Source organism: Convolutriloba macropyga, chromosome 10, assembly GCF_964194025.1.
Source record: "Convolutriloba macropyga chromosome 10, txConMacr16.3, whole genome shotgun sequence".
In the NCBI taxonomy this organism is placed as follows: domain Eukaryota; kingdom Metazoa; phylum Xenacoelomorpha; order Acoela; family Convolutidae; genus Convolutriloba; species Convolutriloba macropyga.
In genome coordinates, this window is record NC_134477.1 from 11,888,815 (window position 1) to 11,912,835 (window position 24,021).

Below are 24,021 nucleotides of genomic sequence, written 5' to 3' on the forward strand. Positions count from 1 at the left end.
GATCAATGGAATTATGCCCTGTATGAATAATCAGACATTCTGCTTTTGTTGATGGCGCATAATTGTCAATGATATTATTGAGGTCTTTTATTGTCGAAGATGGATAAGAGTGAATGGCAGCATCATTACTGATGTCATTTTGGCGAACCAGTTTATACGAGCTGTCAGAAATTATTAACTGTTTTGTGAAACGAGGAACAAACTTTGGATAAAAATGACGGTTCACAGTAGATTTTACGACATCTTTTTCTGCTGTTTTTTCGCTAATTAAATTTGATATTAATTTATCATTCTGACTCCTCAAAAATTGAATCTCAGATTGAGCTTGATTATAAAGTTCTTTCTGATGTTCCAATTCAAGCTTAAGTCTGTCCAATTCTTGGTTATTTTCTTGATTCTTGTTTGCTAAGTTAAGTGACTCCCTTCTTTGATTTCTTAGTTGCATCACCTCGCTTATTAGTTTCTCTTTTGTCCATTTCGACAAACCCGAAATAGTATCTGTCATCTTGATATCTATGCTTTAGGGTGATTTGGTTTTAGTTATTCGTGCATAAACCAGAAAAAAAAGACTCGCCCTGAAAATGACACTATATTAAATTAAAAGTTAAATTGGTTTGGTCTCACCAGTTTGAAGTCCAGATATAGAATACCCAATAATTCGGTTTGCTTGTTGAAGAAAAAAAAACTTGTTTGCTTTATCGCAAAAACAAAAAGGTCTTTGTCAGATAACGTTCTCAATGATTGGAAGCAGAAAAAAAATCTATCAGCGTGTTCTTTCACATAAATTTACGCTGCTGACTTTGCTTTTGACTTTTGACTTTTTGCTGCAATCTCAAATTATTTGGCCATTTAAAAATCCTTGTACTGATATGTATTGATTGGAACGGCAAATCTCGCCTTTTCTGATCCATACATTTACTACTAAATGCCATTTTAAAAGTTAAAAGACAAATCTTTGCTCAGACAACCTTTCTGAGAATATAAATTGGATATATTCTCTTTACAACGATTAGGATTGAAGGTATATTATAAGACACTTGGGTCATATACAACATAAACAACTAAGGACACGTTTTCGTTGCAGTTGTTTAATGTAACCTGATAATTAAGTATGCCGGTGACTGCCTGCTTCAGCATGTGACTGGGTTCACTCAGTTTCTGGACAGCTGTGGGGTTGCTAGGGTCCCTCTGGGGATAAGGGAAGGAAGTCCCACTCTCCAGGGTCTCTGGGAAGATGGCTGCCCTCACCCTCTGGGTTCTGGTCTGAGACAGCTGAGAGTTGATGTCACTTACCTGCATGTACAGGATGGATAACTTTAAATCAAACCTCAAATTTGTAATTCACGAGTTAAATTTCCGAATCTAAAATTCAAATTCGCAAGTCAAGCTTTTGTTTAGCGATCATCATAAAAAGTATTAACCAAATTTGATTAACAGAGCCATTTTACTATTAAACCGTCTTTCATTCTTCGAACCTGATTACACATGCTGGCAATATACAAATTTACATGACTATACTAATTTTAATTGATATTGTCATCAAATAATTCACCCAATGCTCAAGATGACCCACGAGCAAAAAATATACGCACAGCAGGATTCAATAACTGTTAGGGGGTCTATTCAGTCTCAACTACTGTGAAAATGGACCAGTACTGGATTCGCACCAGCATCTCTCTTGGAAGCCTAGTGTGTTAACTATTTACACCAACTGGTCTTAAGCTCTCGAGCTTGGACATCTCTTATAACCCGTTCTCGCATTCTTTCTTGTTCCTCAAGGCTTCATTACTCTAGCGATGTATACGTGGAACATTTACATTAGGTTGTTCTCTCTCAACTTTCTAACAATATCAATCGTAACAAATCATTTTCCTACCACAGAGAAATTAGTTTCATTCAACCCCGATGTAGTGTAAAACTACGACATTCAAGCTTGCTATCAGGCCAATGTTTGCTAATCTGACTTTTTAATTTCTACATAGAATAGCTCTTCAAAACAGAAATTGGGCTAAATTAGCCAACCTGCTGGGTAGTGAAGCCCTGTCCGAAGTTGTTCTCCCATGTTCCACTGGCACCCATCTGGTCCTGATTGGCCGAAGCAGCTAAGGGGGATGCTGCCGCGTTACGACCCGCCATCACTCACCTGAAAAGGCCTTCCTAGATAAAACTTTCACATCTTTGACAAAGAAAGGCTCAGTTGCCCCTGAAATTATTCGCAAAATCTTAACGAAACATTTAAATATTTACGCCTTATGAAAGACTGCCTCAGCGGCATCGTCTGTTATTGTTTTAATCCGATCTTAAGCAGGTGCGTTTCAAACGCTCATAAGTTAGCCTCATTTTTCAGATCCGTTCACAGACACATCACAGGAATGAGTATTGACAACTTCAGTTCTAATGAGAATAGATATATCTATGCATGATCCAGACTCTGTAGCTTTTAGTTATTACACAGAGATCATATATATAATTGCCTATCGATCAGCCCTATCTCCCTTTCTGAAGTTTGACAAATATGATATACATACTTCTGTATGTTTGCTTGACACCATTTCTGCACAACAACGAATCTTAAAAAATAATTTACATTTTTTTCTCAACTTCCAAAACAATCCGATAAAATAGATCTCTTCAAAAATAGTTCGAAACGCGATTTCATTCAGTTGCTGATCATGCATTTTCCATTTCAGTCAACTTTTTCTCGATTTCAGGCGGCACTTCCAATTTGTTTAGGTCATCGCACTCAGCAGCATCATCTCCAATGAGAATCTGAATGACATTGTGGATCTCAAACGTCATGTTCTCATTACCATCTCGCTCAATAGTGGCCTTGTCAAGTTCCCGCAAGATGACGTACACGTTGTACTTTCTGAAATGAATCATAGCGATACCGAATAGCAGACGAAATAGTCCTATCTAACCATCCGATTAAACGGTGTTGCACCAAAAGTTTTTTTTAAAATTCAACAGTAATGAATCTTGACTCCATATCTTCTCAATCGATGATATCTGTTAATTGTTAGTTAAGTCCTTGGACAAATTACATTTAGAGAACTAACTCTGCTTAACAGATTATTTGATTCCGTTTCGCAACGATTCCACTACTTTTGTTTAGAATGAGACTTTCTGTTTCTTGGGACTATTTTGGCTGTCCAAATACAACAGTAATGCAATAAAAAATACAATTAATTCCCCGACAACTTTCCCATCATGCCTCTGTACGTCAGCTCATGAGTTTAAAGAGTAAAATTTAATTAATCGCAGGAAAAACATTTGAAAACCACAAGGGCCAGAAACAATCCGTTTTTTTAATCTAGATTTTTATATTGCCGCTCTGAGTACTGTGATGTCCAGAAAGATTATGGGAAATTTATTTTTACATTACACTGCCTTTACTTGGATTTGTTCTGAATACTTATTGTTGGATATTCGGTGTTTCTTTTCGTATGAAGGTATAAATTATGTCATTCAAATTGAGAATTTTCTCCAACCTCAAAGCATCTCTTCCCATCTGAGTGGAGCACAATTTGTGGAGTGCTTGGACCAGTGCCACAATGATGTCACTCACACTCTCCCTCTCTTTGTCACTTGGCAAGTACTGCACATCTATGGGCAGAGAATCATTCTCCTCATCTGTCAGCTCCTCGGCACCAGCTAGTACAATGAATATCACCAATTTCAACTGAATATTGGACAATTTTTGGTGCATTCAAGTTTGCGTCAACGTCTAAAAAATCCGAGAAGTAAAAAATGTTACCTGCACTACTTATAACTTACATAATTGTTTCTGGCAAATCCTACCTTTGGGTTTTAAATTGATTATCTTGGTTAAAAAGAAACCTGAAGAACTAGCAAAGGATGGTATCCTAAAAATCGATTGTTGGGAACATATCCTAAAACTTTGATCGTCACGAGCACGCAGTAGAAACTTGTGCACCTTTTTTGAGATCGCCCTGGAAGTCTAGGTTCCAAAATTCAGCTAATACTGCAAATAAATTTTAACTCGAACCAAAGTTGGAGAATTTTTGAGATCTTGTCAACAATCTTACTCTCTAGTCGCTAGATACATGGCAGACTATTCCCTGCGTTTCATAGCTTTATTGATTCATATTGTTAAAAAAGACCATAGATCGTGAAGCAGAATAACACTCGAAGCACGCTGGGAACAGTTCAACAATGAACGAATTTTCAATTTCATTAGACAGTTTTAACTATTTCTGCACTGCTAATAGACGAGAAGACTAATGTAGCGGATCAATGTTGTAAAAATTGTCGTCGAAATTTGATTTCAAATCGGAGTAATATTGCCTCAAAAATTGATTTTTACTTCGTGAAAATAGGTGGTGCTAACTTATTTTTGCCTTTCAGCATAGCTTTGATGGCATATCAAAATGAAATTATCCACTATAATTTTAAATACGCATTTATAATCGCTCGAATACTTGTAAACTAAGAAGCAAACTAACCCAGAGGCAGCAGTATAGCCGCAAGGATCGAATCATCTTTAAGCATCCATTGGTGATAATCAGTTTCAAAACAGCAATTCTTCACACAATTTGCAGCACCCAATCGACAACTTGCATTTTGGTGGCTCAAAAAGGGTAACATCTTATTAAAAATCTCCCCCTCATTTTTCAAAAATAACTTTCTCACACCAGGCACTTGACAAATATTACCAAATATTAAGCTCAAATCTTGGTATTGAGGTTTGTTGGATACAAAAATTTTGAGCAAAGATTCAAGTAATTTACTGTCTTCGATAAAAGCATGTACATGTCGAGCGCCAGCTTCAATTCTAGTAATATTTTCGATTAATAGAATGGAAGATTTGATAATCCTTTCGTCTCCGTTTTCGAAGGATTTAAATAACGATTTCGTACAAAAATGCTGTTTGTCACATGCCATATAAAAATAAGTTCCGTTTTCATTTTGAGCACAATTCGTAATAGTTTTCAAAGCTAGTAGGGCAATATCTGAATTCTCAAAAGAACAGAACTTCATAAGCTGTTTGAATATGTCCTCCTGTGCAATAATAAAATTTAATCCGTCAACAGTACCCGATAACCCAGAAAAGTATTCACAAGCAGGTTGTATAATTCTAGGGTTTTCCGAATTCAACAATTCTATTAACTCCTGTAACTCTGTGCTTGGAGCACCCATTTCAATAGTCTAAAATTAGTAGCATGAAACAAATGGCAGCTGAATCAGTTTAATTTAATTCATAAACGACCATCTAAATCTCTTATATAATAACTTTTAATACTCTTGTTCTCTCGCACAGATAAAACTTTTCTTTTAAAAACTAGCCTGGCTCGTGTTTTTAAGGACTTCCCGGCAGATGGGTCCTTGGATTACAAACTAGCTATCTGCAAGAATAGACAAATGTACTGCTTATTGTGCTCAATAGGTTGAAGTTCGAACATCTTTAAATTGCATGCAAGATACCCCGGCAGGCAATCTTATTAAATGGCGCAGATTTGACGCAAATTGAAAGTTTACAAAGTTGTGGCAGCCTATTCCTGGAATAGATTCGGCAAATAAATAAGGAAGGCAGTCGTGCATATCTAGCAATGTTCTATGGGTTTATTAATGCCTCCGCTGTTCTCACTCACTAACCTCAATAGCTTTTGAGGCAATATTAGAGATACAAAAGTAAACAACTGAGATTAAAATCGCACAAGGCTGGAGCGAACACAAGCACAATTGTATCGAAATCTTGGAAAGAAGAAAAACAAAACACACCCGACTAACGTCAAGCGAATTGCTCTCAAACAACAGGCTGGCGTCGGTAGTACCCAGAACAGGCACATCCATACTAGCGTTGGGGGGAGGGGGTCAAGCGATTGGGAGGGGGTAGGAATGGGAGGGCTGGAGACGAGGGTCCAAACTGCCACGTAGAGGAGGGTGGACTGGGGGTGTGAGTGGTGGGGGTGAGGTGATTGAGTGGGGAGTATGAGGTCGTCAAACTTATTTCAATGCCCTATGAGCTTGTTGTGGTTATTGTCTGCTAGTCGATTTGGTTTATTGTCTGCTAGTCAATTCGGTTATTGTCTGCTAGTCAATTTGGTTAATGTCTGCTAGTCAATTTGGTTATAGAAAACAAATTTCAACAATTGATGCTATCCTGAAATCGACAGAACAAATAAGATTAGAACTCAACAAGAAAAAAAATGTTACAGGGGCGTTTTTAGATCTTTCAAAGGCTTTTGATTCTATTAACCACAAAATACTGTTACGGAGACTAGAAAATATAGGTTTTGACGAACATGCTACCAATTTAATAGATAATTATTTGAGTGAAAGAACGCAAAGAGTCGTTCTGAATGGAATTGAATCAGATTGCATAAATTTGAAAAGAGGAGTTCCACAAGGTACTATTTCAGGACCTCTATTATTGAACATTTACGTCAACGATTTAGCAAAGATTGTAGAAAAGGATTGCACGGTCGTCCAGTACGCAGACGACACTTTTCTTTTTACATCGGACACTCATGAAATATCGACAAAACTTGAACATAACATCTCAAAAATTATTGACTTTTTCGCAAAGTCCCAGTTAGTAGTGAACAAACAAAAAACAGAATATATTGTGTTCAGCACCTGGAAGAGGTTAACAAATACTGTTTTGTATGTCGACAATGAAAGAATAGCAGAATCCAAAAAGGTGAAGTATCTTGGCGTAATTATTGATAGCAAACTAAAATTTGATGGAGAAGTGAAAAAAATTCTTCAGAGAATGGCTAGTGGAATAAAAGTTTTGAATACACTAAGTAAAAGTTTACCAGGCAAAACGAAAGTCTTATTACTTAATGCAATAGGAATAAGTCATGTACATTATTCCGCTCTAATTCTGATAGGATTGCAAAAGTCATTACTCACAACTTTAGAAAAACAACTGAATTGGGGAATAAAATCCATTTTTAATAGGAGAAAATACGATCGGTCTACAGATCTCAAACTTCGCAACAAAATACTACAAGTTTCTTTTCTCTTGAAATACCATTGCTCAAAATATTTTTTTTGGCTTACTCAGCAACGATTTTCCAGCATATAGAATTGAACCTCTCCCTACCATGAGAATAAAACAACATGACAGGTCAAAAAAAGTAACGTTCGATATAAGAAAGAACAACAAGTTTTTAACTGATTCTTTTATTGCACAAGCCATTCCAATTTATAATAGTCTGCCTTTTAATATTAGAATGAAAACAACATCGAAAGCTTCCTTAAAAAAAGAACTGAAAGAATATTTTTGGAAAGATTTTTTGAAGGACCCAAAAGTAACTGATATAAAATATGACATTGAGGACATTAGATTTTATTTTAATTTTTTAATCTTCATGATGTACATATAAAATTGTGATAACCTTTTATGCTCGCATTTTAGGCCATTTTTTAATAATGTAAGGTCAAACTTTTAGTTAAGTAATTTAATGATTTTATAATTTTACCTAATGTTATATTCTTAACTTTACATTGCCTCTTTTACCAATTGCTTTTTATATTTTTGTGTACCAGAGGAAATTAACAAGGTTTTTTTTGTGGCTTTACAGTAAGAAACTGAAGGGAGCTGATCCCGAGTTTGAGTTTAGAAAATTGTCCACTTTTCCCTGCAGCTCTGGCAGTCCCACGCAATCAGCCAGGTGCAGAGTTGAGTTCGTCGTAGGTAAACCTTAACGGTTAATCCCGTTTATGAGGACGCGAAGTCAAATGGGCAAGACGAATATTTGGTCAAGCAGAAAACGCATAAAATAGGCCATAGGACTAATATAATTGTACCCAATTTCGTTTGAGAACAATTAATTACAATATTGACAAAACAAATCAGTCAAAAAAAGAACAACAAAGCGAGGTCGCACGAACTGCTCTCAGACATGCTGGGGACACTTGCTTTTCGCCTCAGCCAACGGAAGTACTTGAATTCTGCAAGAAAGCAAGCTGGATCATGAGAAGCCACAAAGATAATCATCAAAAAGCCAAATGTTGTTAGGGAGCAATTAATCATCCACCAGCAAAAATGGCAGATTACCAGAAAAAAGTTGCCATGACTTTGAAGACCTATCCTTTCAAAAATCAGACCAAAGGAGAGGCATTTCTGTTTTCATTTTACTTACAGCGGGATGTCATTTCGATGAAGAAAACGTAACAATGATAAATTGCTTCGGAGCCCTCAAACAGCCATCAACTCGAGTGATTTAAGCTCAGTTGACATTAGTAGTAGTAATAGTTCAGCCTTTAGGGTTTACCGAAGAGTGCTTCGAGACACATTGTTTTCGTGTCCAAATTCTAATCGATTTTCGTTATTGGCTGGTACAGCCAAATTTTTGAAGCTCTATTTTGTTTGCGAGAAACGCCAGATTTTTTACGTTTGTGCGTAACTGTGACCACATTTTTTTGCAACCCCCTAAACGTATGTATCATATTGTACAAAATGATTCACTATGAAATGGCACCCTCTGACAAAGTCGATCTTATCTCACTGAAACAGTAAAAATATGTAAATTTTGTAAGAAAGGCAATTTTGAGAGTGAGGAACGAACGTCATATGCTTTCAAAAACTTGGTCAAGCGGATGAATACAATCCATTGCTCAAATTTCAAAATAAAATAGCGATCACACGAATTCGGTTGAGTTAAACAATTATATTAGTATAATTACGACCAATTTCTTTTGAGAGCAATTCATTACAATATTGGTAATTAAACAAAAATCTGTCAGAAGATAAGAATAAACAGCGAGATTGCACGAAATGCGCTCAAAATACTTGCCATGAGACAATTGCTCTTCGCCTCACTCGCAGGAAGTAAAATGTCATTAATTCTTAGAGCTTCTTAAAGACCAATTAGGAGATTTATAATGAAATGAAACAAATTTTAGAGCACAATACATTTGACTGGTAGCAGTAAACTGACACAAATTAATCTAGCCATGTAAATGTTCCTTAGTGGGTTGAGGAGCCCACATTTTGAAGTTGTATTTTGTTTGCGAGAAAATCGGATCCTTTCCGTTTGTTCCCAACCTAGTGGCTGCACTTTTTTTGCAACCCCCAGACGCAACTGCCGTATTCTACATAAGGATTCGCTATGTAAAGGCACGTGCTTTCTAATTTAGGGTGCAAAACACACAGGAGGCACAACAAGGAAAGTTCAGTAAATTCCGCCGTTTTTTGCTGCATAACTTAGGAAAAGATGTTGTATGGCAGTTTGAATCTCTGAAGAAGGTTTTTGCTGATCGTCTTTCAAAGATTTAATATTTTTTTATTTTCTCTCTTCTGCTTTAACGTTTTGCCAAAGTCTTGATATTCAGAGCTTAATTTGACTTCAAAGTTTTGGTTAAGTAAAGATAAAAGCATTAAATAGTGCATTTCGACATATAGGCTAAAGCGTAGAAACTAAATTGACAGTTACAACTTACTAGTCATTGCTCAAACAATCGTTCTGGACCCTTACGTTACTTGTCAGGTTAAAACTTTATCACAATCTCATAATGGATAAAAAAAATCGTATTTACTTTTGTCTGAGACCCCAAATTAAAAATTGCTATGAAGTATCTAAAGCATTATTAACTGAAAATTTTCACAAGGGGCTTAAGAGCAACAGTTATAGGCCTTTTTAGCTTTTCAGACTTCGCCATATACAGTATGTTTTTTAACCCTCCTCGAGAACAGTTTGATAGTGAGGGTACGAAATAGCCTTTTTAGTCCTTCTTTTTACTTTTTAATGGGGCCTTCATGTTTCGTTTAATTGGTAACAGTAGCACTTGCGGCCAAACCCCGTAATTATGGTTAATGCTCCAGCTAAGGTTTTTGGAAACACTAGAGCCAAGTCCCGTTGACAAATTTGATCTTACCTCCTTAAAAAATGAGCATATGTAAGTTATGGAAGGAAAGCATTTTTGAGGGCGAGTAAATTCACGTGCGTTCAAAAGCTTACTAACGCACATGAAGACGAACGATTGCCGAAGTAGCAGTGTAAATTAACGTTCACACCAATTCAGTCGAAACAGACCTCATGGCAATTATAAATTAAACCAATTTTGTCGGAGCAACTAATTGAAATATTGGCAAACAGTAAAAAAAAATATGGTCAAAAAATAACTTCGCGAGGTCGCAGGAATTGTTCTTAAAGTTGCTTAAAGACCATTATTGAGAATTAAAACGAAAGGAAACGAACTTTGGAGCACGGTTATTTTGACTGGTAGTAGTAGATTGACACAAATTAATCTAGCTACTTGAATTCTGCATAAAATTAAGTTAGATGAGAAAAAGACAAATTAAAATGGCGTTAGGAAGCAATTAATCATCCACTGGTATAAATGGCAGATTAAAAGAAAATAGTTGCCATAGATTTGAACACCTAACCTCTCAAAAATCAGACCAAAGGAGAGACATTTCAGTTTTTTTCACCTACACCAGAGATGTCATTTTGATTACGAAATTTCAACAATGATAAATTTTTTTTAGGTGCCTTCAAACAGCCATCATTTCGAGTGCTTTATGCGCAGTTGACGGTAGTAGTAGTAGTTCAAGCTATAGGGTTCACCAATGAATGCTTCGAGACGCCCTTGTTTTCTTGTCCAACTTCTAATCGATTTTCGTTATCGGCTTGTACAGCCAAAATTTTTAGTTCTATTTTGTTTGCGAGAAACGCCAGATTCCTTCCGTTTGTGCGTAACTGTGACCGCACTTTTTTGCAAACCCCAAACGTTTGTTCCATATTCTACAGAATGATTCAATATGAAATGGCACCCGCTGACAAAGTCGATCTTATCTCCTTGAAACAGAAAGGATATGTAAATTTTGTAAGAAAGGCAATTTTGAGAGTGAGGAACGAACGTCGAATGCTTTCAAAAACTTGATCAAGCTGATGAATACGAACCATTGCTCAAATTTCAAAATGAAATAACGGTCACACGATTTTAGTTGAATTAAACAACAGGATTAGTATAATTGAGACCAATTTCATTTGAGAGCAAGTCATTACATTATTGGTAATTAAACAAAAATCTGTCAAAAAATAAGAATAAACAAGCAAGGTCGCACGAAATGCGCTCAAAAATACTGGAGACGATTGCTCTTCGCCTCACCCACAGGAAGTACATTGTCAATGATTCTTATAGCCTCTTAAAGACCAATTAGGAGATTTATAATGAAATGAAACCAACATTAGTTCACAGTTCATTTGATTGGTAGTAGTAAATTGACACAAATTAATCTAACCATGTAAATGTTGCATGGAAGTAAACTATATCACAAAAAACTACAGAGATGATCAATGCAATATCGATCAAGAAGTCAAATCGTCTTCGGTAGCAATCAATCGTTCACCATTATAAATGGCAATTACCAAAAAAATAAAACTTCAGAGCTTTGAAGACATATGCTCTTAGAAATAAGACCACAGGAAAGGCTTTCTGCTTTCTTTCTATTTGCCGCTGAGATTTCATCTTGATTAAGAAATTGTAGCAATTATAAATTATTTTGATTGATGGCTCTCAAACAGTCAACAATTCGAGTGCTTTATGCGCAGTTGACGGTAGTAGTAGTAGTAGTTCAGGCTATAGGGTTCACAAATGAATGCTTCGAGACGCCCTTGTTTTCTTGTCCAACTTCTAATCGATTTTCGTTATCGGCTTGTACAGCCAAAATTTTTAGTTCTAATTTGTTTGCGAGAAACGCCAGATTCCTTCCGTTTGTGCGTAACTGTGACCGCACTTTTTTGCAAACCCCAAACGTTTGTTCCATATTCTACAGAATGATTCAATATGAAATGGCACCCGCTGACAAAGTCGATCTTATCTCCTTGAAACAGAAAGGATATGTAAATTTTGTAAGAAAGGCAATTTTGAGAGTGAGAAACGAACGTCGAATGCTTTCAAAAACTTGATCAAGCTGATGAATACGAACCATTGCTCAAATTTCAAAATGAAATAACGGTCACACGATTTTAGTTGAATTAAACAACAGGATTAGTATAATTGAGACCAATTTCATTTGAGAGCAAGTCATTACATTATTGGTAATTAAACAAAAATCTGTCAGAAAATAAGAATAAACAAGCGAGGTCGCACGAAATGCGCTCAAAAATACTGGAGACGATTGCTCTTCGCCTCACCCACAGGAAGTACATTGTCAATGATTCTTAGAGCCTCTTAAAGACCAATTAGGAGATTTATAATGAAATGAAACCAACATTAGTTCACAGTTCATTTGATTGGTAGTAGTAAATTGACACAAATTAATCTAACCATGTAAATGTTGCATGGAAGTAAACTATATCACAAAAAACTACAGAGATGATCAATGCAATATCGATCAAGAAGTCAAATCGTCTTCGGTAGCAATCAATCGTTCACCATTATAAATGGCAATTACCAAAAAAATAAAACTTCAGAGCTTTGAAGACATATGCTCTTAGAAATAAGACCACAGGAAAGGCTTTCTGCTTTCTTTCTATTTGCCGCTGAGATTTCATCTTGATTAAGAAATTGTAGCAATTATAAATTATTTTGATTGATGGCTCTCAAACAGTCAACAATTCGAGTGCTTTATGCGCAGTTGACGGTAGTAGTAGTAGTTCAGGCTATAGGGTTCACAAATGAATGCTTCGAGACGCCCTTGTTTTCTTGTCCAACTTCTAATCGATTTTCGTTATCGGCTTGTACAGCCAAAATTTTTAGTTCTAATTTGTTTGCGAGAAACGCCAGATTCCTTCCGTTTGTGCGTAACTGTGACCGCACTTTTTTGCAAACCCCAAACGTTTGTTCCATATTCTACAGAATGATTCAATATGAAATGGCACCCGCTGACAAAGTCGATCTTGTCTCCTTGAAACAGAAAGGATATGTAAATTTTGTAAGAAAGGCAATTTTGAGAGGGAGGAACGAACGTCAAATGCTTTCAAAAACTTGATCAAGCTGATGAATACGAACCATTGCTCAAATTTCGAAATGAAATAACGGTCACACGAATTTGGTTGAATTAAACAACAGGATTAGTATAATTGAGACCAATTTCATTTGAGAGCAACTCATTACATTATTGGTAATTAAACAAAAATCTGTCAAAAAATAAGAATAAACAAGCAAGGTCGCACGAAATGCGCTCAAAAATACTGGAGACAATTGCTCTTCGCCTCACCCACAGGAAGTACATTGTCAATGATTCTTAGAGCTTCTTAAAGACCAATTAGGAGATTTATAATGAAATGAAACCAACATTAGATCACAGTTCATTTGACTGGTAGTAGTAAATTGACACAAATTAATCTAACCATGTAAATGTTGCATGGAAGTAAACTATATCACAAAAAACTACAGAGATGATCAATGCAATATCGATCAAGAATTCAAATCGTCTTCGGTAGCAATCAATCGTTCACCAATATAAATGGCAAATACCAAAAAAATAAAACTTCAGAGCTTTGAAGACATATGCTCTTAGAAATAAGACCACAGGAAAGGCTTTCTGCTTTCTTTCTATTTACCGCTGAGATTTCATCTTGATTAAGAAATTGTAACAATTATAAATTTTTTTGATTAATGGCTCTCAAACAGTCAACAATTCGAGTGCTTTATGCGCAGTTGACGGTAGTAGTAGTAGTTCAGGCTATAGGGTTCACCCGTGAATGCTTCGAGACGTCCTTGTTTTCTTGTCCAACTTCTAATTGATATTCGTTATCGGCTTGCACAGCCAAAATTTTTAGTTCTATTTTGTTTAAAAGAAACGCCAGATTCTTTCCGTTTGTGCGTAACTGTGACCGCACTTTTTGTGAAATGGCACCCGCTGACAAAATCGATCTTATCTCCTTGAAACAGAAAGGATATGTAAAATTTGTAAGAAAGGCAATTTTGAGAGTGAGGAACGAACGTCATATTCTTTCGAAAACTTGATCAAACAAATGAATACGAACCATTGCTCAAATTTCAAAATGAAATAACGGTCACACGAAATCGGTTGAATTAAACAACAGGATTAGTATAATTGCGACCAATTTCTTTTGAGAGCAACTCGTTACATTATTGGTAATTTAACAAAAATCTGTCTGAAAATAAGAATAAACAAGCGAGGTTGAACGAAATGCGCTCAAAAATACTGGAGACAATCGCCCTTCGCCTCACTCGTAGGAAATACAATGTCATTGATTCTTAGAGCTTCTTAAAGACCAATTAGATATATAATGAAATTAAACAAATTTTAGAGCACAGTTCATATGACTGGTAGCAGTAAACTGACACAAAATAATCTAGCCATGTAAATGTTCCTTAGTGGGTTGAGGAGCCCACATTTTGAAGTTGTATTTTGTTTGCGAGAAAATCGGATCCTTTCCGTTTGTTCCCAACTTAGTGGCTGCACTTTATTTGCAACCCGTCTTCGGTAGCAATCAATCGTTCACCATTTTAAATGGAAATTACCACATTAAAATTTTCAGAGCTTTGAAGACATATGCTCTCAAAAATAAAACCACAGGAAAGGCTTTCTGGTTTCTTTCTATTAACCGCTGAGATTTCATCTTGATTAAGAAATTGTAACAATTATAAATTGTTTTGATTAATTGCTCTCAAACAGTCATCAATTCGAATGACTTGTATTCGGTTGACATTAGTAGTATTTCCGGCTTTAGGGTTTTAACAAGAATGCTTCGAGACGCCCTTGTTTTCTTGTCCAACTTCTAATCGATTTTCGTTATTGGCTTGAAGTTCTATTGTGTTTGCGAGAAACGTAAATTGTTTCCCTTTGTGCGTAACTGTGACCGCACTTTTTTGCAACCCCCAAAATGTATGTGCCATATTCGACAGAATGATTCACTATGAAATGGCACCCAATGACGAAGTCGATCTTACCTCCTTCAAACAGTAAGGATATGTAAATTTTGTAAGAAAGGCAGTTTTGAGAGTGAAGAACGAACGTCACAAGCTTTCAAAAACTTGATCAAGTGGATGAATACGAACCATTGCTCATTCTTTAAAAAAAACGGTCAAGGTAGCAGTAAACTGACACAAAATAATCTAGCCATGTAAATGTTGCATGGAAGTAAAGCAGAGATGATCAATACAATTTCCATCAAGAAGTCAAATCGTCTTCGGTAGCAATCAATCGTTCACCATTTTAAATGGAAATTACCAAATTAAAATTTTCAGAGCTTTGAAGACATATGCTCTCAGAAATAAAACCACAGGAAAGGCTTTTCTGGTTTCTTTCTATTTACAGCTGAGATTTCATCTTGATTAAGAAATTGTAACAATTATAAATTGTTTTGAATTTTAATTGTACAGCCAAAATTTTGAAGTTCCATTTTGTTTGCGAGAAACTCCAGATCCTTTCCGTTTGTGCGCAACTGTGGCCGCACGTTAGTTGCAACCTCAAGACAAATGTGCCATATCCTACATAATGATTCATTACGTAATTTCACCCACTGACAAAGTCAATCTAATTTCCTTAAAAAATTATGGATATGTAACTTTTGTAGGAAAGGTATTTTCGGAAGTGAGGAACGTAACGTGCTTTCATGAACTTGGTTACGAAAAAAAGACAAACCAATGCTCAAACACTCAATTAAAAACAACGGTCATGCAAGTTCCGTCGAAATAGACAACAAAACTAGTATAATTGCGACCAATTTCGTTTGAGAGCAGTTAATTACAATTTTGGTAAAAAACAAGAAACCAGTGGGAAAATAAGAATAGCCAAGCGAGTTCGCAAAAAATGCGAACAAACATGCTGGGGACACTTGCTCTTCTCCTCAGCCTTAGGAGGTACCATGTCATTGATTGTAAGAGCTTAAAAACCAATAAATAGATTTATAATGAAATCTACTGTAGAGCACAGTTATTTTGAATGGTGATAGTATACTGACATAAATCGTCCACAGGCATAGATGGCAATTACCAGAAAAAAATTGCCAGAGCTTTGAAGAACTATTCCCTCAAAAAAAGACCAAACGAGGGGTATTCAGGTTTTCTTTCCACTTGCAACTGAGATGTCAATTTGATTAAGAAAATGTTATCCTGACAAACTGTTTCGCTTAGTTGTCCGCAGACTGCCATCAACTTGAGTGATTTGTGCTCAGTTTACGTTAGTAGTAGTAGTTCATGCATTAGGGTTTACCAAAGAGTTTTTCGATACTTCCTTGTTTTCTTGTTCAACTTCTATTCGATTTTCGTTAATGGGTGGCACAGCCCGATTTCGAGGTTGTTGTTTGTTTGCAAGAAATTCCGGCTCCTTTCTGTATGTGCCCAGCTTAGTGGATGCACTTTATTTGCAACCCCCGACGCAAGTGTTATAGTCTATGTAATGATTTGCTATGTAAGGAAATGTGCTTTGTAACAGAGAGTGCATAACAAACTGAGGCTTCGGGGGGGGGGGGGGGGGGGGGGGAGGAGGCACCACAAAGAGAGATCCGGTAAATGTCGTTTTTCTGCTGGATTATTTTTTAAAAGATGTTGCATAGTGTTTTTGATCACTGCGCAGAAGGTTTTAGTTGGTCTTCTTCAAACGGCTTAGAAGTAATTTTTATTTTTTTCTCGCGCTCTGTCGTTTTGTTGAAATTTTGATATTCAGCGCTTTATTTGACGTCAAAATTTCAGGCAGGTAGGGACAAGAGGATTAACTTGGACATTTCGGTTTAAGTGTAAAATAACCTGATCTGATAGTTAAAACTTACTTGTGAACTTTAAAACAAACGATTTGGACCTTTTCGTTTACCGTCATGTTAAAGTTTCAGCACAAACCGGAGATGGATAAAATGAAAAGGTTTTATAAACGTTATTATCGGAAAATTTCTACATGGGTTCAAAGGCAACAATTTTAGGCCTTTTGCAGCTTTTCAAAAATCGCCATATGCCGTCTTTTGGGTAACCATTCTTAAGCACAGTATAATGATGAGGGTACGACATGGCCACTGCAGGTATTCATTTTACTTTTTAATGAGGCCCTCATGTTTCGTTTGATTGGTAACAGTATCGGTTGCAGTAGCATTCGGTAACTGAAGTTAATGCTCCAGTAAAGATTTGTGGAAACCTTTAAAACCAGATCCCGCTGAGAGATTTGATCTTATCTCCTTAAAAAAGTAAGCATATATAAATTTTGCAAGGAAGACAATTTTGAGAGTGAGGACCGTCAATCACGCACATGAAGACGCGCCATTGTTCCAAAACCAATATAAAATAACGTTCAAACAAATTCTGTCGATATAGACCACAAAACAAATATATATTTAACCAATTTTGTCAGAGCAACTAATTAAAATTTTGGCAAGAAAGAAAAAAATTGGTCAAGAAAATAACTGGTTGAGGTCTCACGAATTGCTCTCAAATATGCTGGGGACGCTTGCTCTTTGTATCAGCCGCAAGAAATACGTTGTTATTGATTCTCAGAGCTTCTTAAAGACCAATAATGAGATTTAAAGTGAAAAGAACCAATTTTAGAGCACAGTTAATTTGACTGGTAGTAGTAAAGTGACACGATAAAATCTAGCTACTTGAATTGTGCGTGAATGTAAAATAGATCACAAAAAACCAGAAAGATTATCATCAAAAACTAGATCAAAAAGTCAAATGGCGCTAAGGAGCAATTAATCATCCAATGGCAAAATTAGCACCTTACCAGGAAATACTTGACATAGATTTGAAAACCTATCCTCTCAAAGATCAGACCAAAGGAGATGCAATTTAGTTTTCTTCTTAGTTACATCAGAGATGACATTTTGATCAAGAAAAGGTAATAATGATAAATTGTTTCAATTAGTTGCCCTCAAATAGCCATGAGTTCCAGTAATTTATGCTCAGTTAACGTTCTTAGTAGTAGTTCAGGCCTTAGGGTTTACCCATGACTGCTTTGAGATAACCTCGTGTTCTTTTCCAACTTCTAATTTTTTTTTTCAATTCTCGATTGTACAGCTAAAACCTTGTAGTTGTATTTTGTTTGCGAGAAACTTTTCTCCAGATGTTTTTCGTTTATGCGCCGCTGTGGCCTCATGTTATTTGCAACCCCCGACGCATGTAAAATAATAATTCTACATAATGAATTGCTATGTAATGGCAGCCACTGACAAAGTCGATTTTACCTCTTTAAAACAATAAGGATATGAAAATTTTGTAAGAAAAGCATTTTTGAATGTGAGAAACGTCACGTGTTTTCAAAACCTTAATCAGGCAGGTGAAGAAAAACCTCAAATTCCGAAATAAATTAACGTTCACACGAATTCCGTCGAAAGAGACAACAAAAATGACTTAATTGCGACCAATTTAAAAAAGAACCATTTAAAAGATGCAAAATAGTAGAACCATTAATAAGATGCATTAAAACGAACAATTAAAAAGATGCAAAATAATATAAATAGAAAGCAAATACGGCCAAGCAAAAGAATTTTGTTATTATTAGAGACCAGGAAAAACAATTGAAAAAACAACAAAGAAACGTAAAAGAGTAAAAAAAAACATTAGAACGTTTCTCGGAGTACACACTTGAGGAAATATCAATTTTTTTAACAATGGATAAGAGCACCATTTTTGGGGTCTTTCCCATTTTTTCAACGCCCCCTCACAAAAATTTAGTTCCATTACGGTATATTTACCATAACAGGCTAGTTCTGACCACGAAGCTGGGGGCCAAACAGGAAAGACGAAAACTTTTAATAAAAGCTGCAAATTCTATCAGTAAACTGTTCAAAAAGTACATTTTGAGTATACGGTTCAATTACAGCTTGCAAAAAACCTTTGCCCTTAAAGTTTTAGGATATTCCGGAGGATTGAGATGGACAATTGTAAAATATTTTTCTATATGATAAGTACCTGCTTTTGATTTCAAAAATGCCTTCAATTCGGTAAAAAGAAGCAAGGTTTTGGAAGCAGTCGCAAAATTCTTACCTAGTGTTGCCCCTTTTGCGACTTTTTGCTACTCACAACACAGTCATTTGCATTTTAACAACACATACTTAAGTAGCCAATCGGGAGTCCAACAAGGGGATCCTTTGGGGCCGCTTTTGTTTTCACTAGCTCTGTGGCCAATCATTAAAGAAATTGAAACAAAATTACCAAATCTAGTACAGCATAATTGGTATTTGGATGATGGCATCCTTGCTGGTACCCACCAACAACTTTGCACAGCATTGAATTTGTTGACAAATTTGGGTGAAGGATGCGGCTTAGAGCTCAGAATAGAAAAATGTGAGCTTTGGCCACCCGTTGATCTGAACGCTATAGATAACAGAATAAAAAGAAATAGCAAAGAAGGACTCGAGATCTTGGGCGCTGCCATCGGCAATCCCAGTTTTGTTGCTGCATGTTTGAGAAAAAGAGTCAACAAAATAGAAAAACTGCTCGACAACTTGGCGTACCTAGACGACCCACATTGTGCGCTTGGAATTCTTCGAAGCTGTCTTGGTGCCCCAAAGATGGTATATTCCCTGCGATGTAACACTCCATCTGACGAATCCTCTGTTATTTTGCAGGATTTTGACAAGCTTCAGAGAACAACATTTGAGAATATGTTAGGCACCCTTATAAGTGACAACTCTTGGAAGCAGGCTTGTCTACCAATAAGCAAAACTGGCGTTGGAATTAGACAAGCAATTGACCAATTGAAAGCGGCGTTTGTTGGGTCAGTATCGCAGGCAGACGCTTTAGTGGAACAAATAACCGGTGAGAAAATTACAGACAATCAAATTTTCAAAGAAACAGTGGAAGAACTGAAGAATCTAGAAATTAGCCAATATACGCAACACAAGATTCAGGAGGCACTTGACGATGCTGCTTTTTCTGACCTTCTTGTAATCAGACTTCAAATCGGGAGAAAGCTCGTTTGCTTTCACTAACGTTGCCTCAATCTGGTGCCTGGCTTTCCGCACCTCCAATCCCTAGTCTGGGCCTTCACCTTCAGCCAAATGAATTCAGAGCCGCATTGAAGTATCGGATTGGTGTTCTGTTATACATTGAGGAACGAAACTGCCCTTACTGTCAAAACGGCAGACTGGACAAGCTGGGTGATCACGCTTTAAGCTGTCATGGTCGGGAGGATATGATATCGCGGCACGATAGAGTGAGGGATAGGATATTTGCTGCTTGCTCAACCGCAAACTTATCGCCCGTCTGCGAACAGAAAAATTTGATTCCAGATAATAACTCAAGGCCAGGAGACATATACTTGCCCAGCTGGTCAGCGGGACAACCATCTGCGTTAGACGTAACCATAACTTCCCCACTGCAGCCCAGTCTAATTTCAGATGCGGCGAGGAGTTGTGGTTTTGCTCTGACAAATGCTGAAGATAGGAAATATGAAATATGCCCAAAAATGTGCCGAAATAGGTATCCAGTTTGTACCACTCGCGTTTGAATCTTTCGGGGGCTTCTCAGATTTGGTCCGAAAAACTTTGAAACGTATAGCCTTGCTTGCCGATAACCGAAACTTTCAACCAGCTGGTTTATCAGTTGCCTACAATCGATTATCTCAAGGAGTCTCAGTGACTTTAATGAGAGGTTCAGCCACAATGCTGATCGCCAGAGATCCCCTGTTATGAGACTCATTCCTGCGACAACACCTTCAGCCCCACAATAGTTAATTTACAGTATTGACTCACCCAATTTTAGTTGCCCAGTTATTGCTGTGCGCGAACTTGTTTGTCACCCAATGAGTGGTGACAATGCTCATTTCTTCTGTTCAACCCGATTGTGTGGGTTGATTTCAAAGAAATTTTGAAGACCCGATTGTGAGGGTTTCTGGGAACAAATAAAAGGCAAATACTCCAATGCGTGGGCGCCATGGTGATTTGTGGGCACAAGGTTGATCGCAAGAAAACTTTCTGAGATTTGACTGAACTTAGAAATGATTTAAACCATGATTTCCCTAACCAAGCACACCTTAAATTTAGGATTATTGTGTAAAAAAACCTGCTTATTCTCTTCGGGTCTGCGGCATATTAAAGAAATTTGCCTATCCTTCACGGTTATCGAAACCAATAATGAGTTGAATTAAGTATTTTATCAATTATTTAAGTCCAAATTTTTACAAATTTTGTGATACAAAAATAATATGTTTGTTGAACACACAACTCAGCTTCCAAATACATATTTTAAGAGATGTTTGTGGTGTAGTAGTTCAATGCAGATCACTGTTCTTTTAACCTAGTTCTTATTTCATAGTCCTAATATAGATTGCTTAATCTTGTCAGTCAAATCAAATTCTGCAGTTTTTAATATAATTCTCGCTTATGGAACTATAAAAAAATTTATTTCTTTACAATTTGTCTTGTGAAATATCCCTTCTCTTAAGTTTTGTAGCTACACAATTCATTTTTTTTGTTCATTTCATTTTATACTGTAGAAATTGAAACTTACGAAATACAGGAAAACGACAGCTAAAGAAATTTGAACTAACCTTTAAATTTTCTCGATGAACCGTATAAACCGAAACCGAAATTACACCACAGAGAAATGTAGTTATTTGTGCAGATCAAGATTAGAGTTATGATTTGATTCGCTTAAACTAAGTTGGTACCAAATTTGAAACAAAGGTTTTATTCGGACCTGCTAACCTTCATAAACGAAACACCTTGAAGGTATACAAAATTATTATTCGAAGATTTGGGCATGAACAAATGACCTGGAACGCATTTTTCGGACATTACGTAATACGTACGGATATACAAAACCCCTAGAAATAAGGCCACATTTAGGGCCCGTAAAGGGTATTTTCTCAAACGATTAGGCTAAATTAAGCCCACAGGACTCAATTATCTTAAGTTATTAAAAGATAAGCTAGTATAAATACGGCCAATTTTTGAGCCTTTTTTCTTAACCCAATTTCCAGATTCTAAATTCACTTGCTTGTTATACAACCTTCGTTACTCTCAGCGGTAATAGTTTTTCCTTAGTTCGATTTTTCTAACGAATTAGGATTATTCGATAGAGTCTGTGTAGACTCAGAGATCGAACAGAGAAATAGAAAATAGTTAGGACACTTGTTGTAGAATACACGTAGTTTGATTCTAGCTTTGATTTAGATAGTAACTTTGCAATAATTAATTTAAAAGTCTAGTAATTACTTAAATTAGAGTATGGCTTTAATTCAAAACATAACATAGCTACTTAGGAACATAGGAAGTTTTACAGAATTCAATGGGTATTAGGTTACGTTACGATCTCCCGGGACTTGGACATCAAGAGAGTGACTGCAGATACCTTCAAGACAAGAGTTTCTAAGAGTATCAAACGCCGCGCTCCTTTGCAGACTGAATAAGTGAAGCCACTATGAGGGTAGGGTTGCCTGATCGTGGAAGACTTGGTGAGTAAGACTAACCCATGTAGTATGGATGGGTTAAGCAAGTAGACATTTAACATCGTCTGCAGTAACCCTGATGTATCTGATGGGCAATAAATCTTGCGTTCTTTTTCGTTCTTTTTTTCAAGTGGTTGATACTCGTCTGGTTGGGTTGTGGAGTGAACTACGACGGACTTCGCTTCATCTTCAATTTTAGTAATCTTTAGGGTCACAGATTTATCTCTTAGTATAACTTAGTTGCATTGAGAACTTGGTATTTTTCTCAATCACAGTACCACCTATTTTATAATTGTTTTCCCTTTTCCATACACTTAGCTCATAGTTGAGTCTAGAGAACGCTGAATCCAACTTTATCAGTACTACTTTAAAATAGTGCTGCCTCCAATCTGAATCTTAGGAGTAATAGAAGGTCCTGGTATAACCTTCTCTGTTATACTGGATAGTAGGCTTGCGAAGTTACCACTAATCTAGTTCTCTGTTTTTTTGAATATGCAAGTATCTAAAAACTGTTGGGATTTGATTAGGGAATCTCCCCAACCCAGTTTTTCATATTCTACAATTACCAAAACGAAGTATTGATTTTCAAAGACAATATAAAAAGCTGGTATTTATTAGTTTTGCAAAACCCACCTACAAAAATGTATTGGTGTTTTAGCAAAGCAAAAGCATGAAAATATCTCCGAGAATACAAGCTGGTGCAGTCAGCAACCTGTCATTGACCAAAAACATCACTTGAAGTTGAACCCTTTTTTGAAAACAAACCTAAACCCGGCCTTCCACTGGGTTGCGAAAAGTAAAATCTCTTTCAAATTACCTCTTTTGGTAAAATAAGGTATCGCCTTTGTTGAATTAATACAAACACCATCTGATGCAGTAAACTTTACCTCCGATACCATCAGAACGATGAATCCCCAGTCCAAGCGTAATAGAACTGACAAGCTCAAAGTTCTTAAGAAAAAATTAACGAGCAAAATTATTGAAAGCGATCATTGACATCCTGACGGTCAACACGACTGGCAGAAACCAACATATTTAACAGCAAATACCACCCGGAGGTTTTAAGGTCGAGGTTTTAAGGTGAATTTTTGTAAGAAATGCGTTGAATGCGTTGAATTTTCGTAAGAAATGCGGTGATTGCGTTGAAAGCGGTGAAAAAAATATTTCACCGCTTTTCATCGCATTTCCTACAAACATTCACCAACAAATTCTCAGCATTTCTTACAAAAAATTACCAAATAGAATATTATGGCAAACTAATGTAAGAAATGCGGTGAATGCGGTGAAAAAAATTATTTCGACGCTATTCGACCCCAGGCCTAGGTGTCAACGCTAAAAAGCGTTATATTACGTGAGATTTTGTTGTGGGCTGAAGTATCCATATTGTTGTAATCTACTTTCAAATTATACTTGCAATTTTTTTAAAAAAAATCAGTTGGAAGCAATTGAAACTGGAAAGTGTTGAAAGCAGACAAAAGTAGTGAAAATGTCAAAAAATTTGATTTTTAAACCCTTTTTTTCTATATGATGGAGCAAAAATCGACCCTCCCCCAAATTAGTTTTTTGAATTTTTGCTGTAACCTACTTTCAAATTTTACTTTCAATTTTTCAAAACCAAAAAATCAGTTGGGAGCAAATGAAACTGAAAAGTGTTGAAAGCAGACAAAAGCAGTGAAAATATCAAAAAAATTATTTTAAAACCTTTTTTTCTGTATGAGGGCCACACAGGCTGAGGTCGGCTCGAAATTGCC

At 36.4% G+C, this 24,021-nt stretch overlaps 2 protein-coding genes across 2 annotated transcripts in view; both read right to left on the reverse strand.

Annotated features, from left to right (window-relative positions):
• Positions 1-24,021, reverse strand: part of LOC142348577 (catenin beta-like) — a 291,880-nt gene that overhangs the window by 7,081 nt on the left and 260,778 nt on the right. The window contains exons 2-3 of the mRNA XM_075399969.1: positions 2,023-2,145; positions 1,099-1,293 (exon numbers count right to left, since the gene is read on the reverse strand). Of these exons, the coding sequence (XP_075256084.1) occupies positions 1,099-1,293; positions 2,023-2,136 (309 nt within the window). The 5' untranslated portion in view covers positions 2,137-2,145. The remainder of the gene's footprint in view (positions 1-1,098; positions 1,294-2,022; positions 2,146-24,021) is intronic.
• On the reverse strand, positions 2,570-5,285 carry LOC142348578 (protein HGH1 homolog). Its single transcript, XM_075399971.1, has 3 exons — positions 4,467-5,285; positions 3,492-3,654; positions 2,570-2,869 (listed from the first exon to the last, which is right to left on the reverse strand). Exons 1-3 carry the CDS (start codon positions 5,158-5,160, stop codon positions 2,671-2,673), a joined length of 1,056 nt encoding a protein of 351 aa, XP_075256086.1. The 5' UTR covers positions 5,161-5,285; the 3' UTR covers positions 2,570-2,670.

Coding starts and splice junctions, on each gene's coding strand:
- LOC142348578 (XM_075399971.1), bottom strand. CDS start 5,160: ATGGGTGCTCCAAGCACAGAGTTACAGGAGTTAATAGAATTGTTGAAT. Junction 3,655..4,466: donor GGCTATACTGCTGCCTCTGG/GTTAGTTTGCTT, acceptor TCATTGTACTAG/CTGGTGCCGAGGAGCTGACA. Junction 2,870..3,491: donor ATGGGAAGAGATGCTTTGAG/GTTGGAGAAAAT, acceptor GATTCATTTCAG/AAAGTACAACGTGTACGTCA.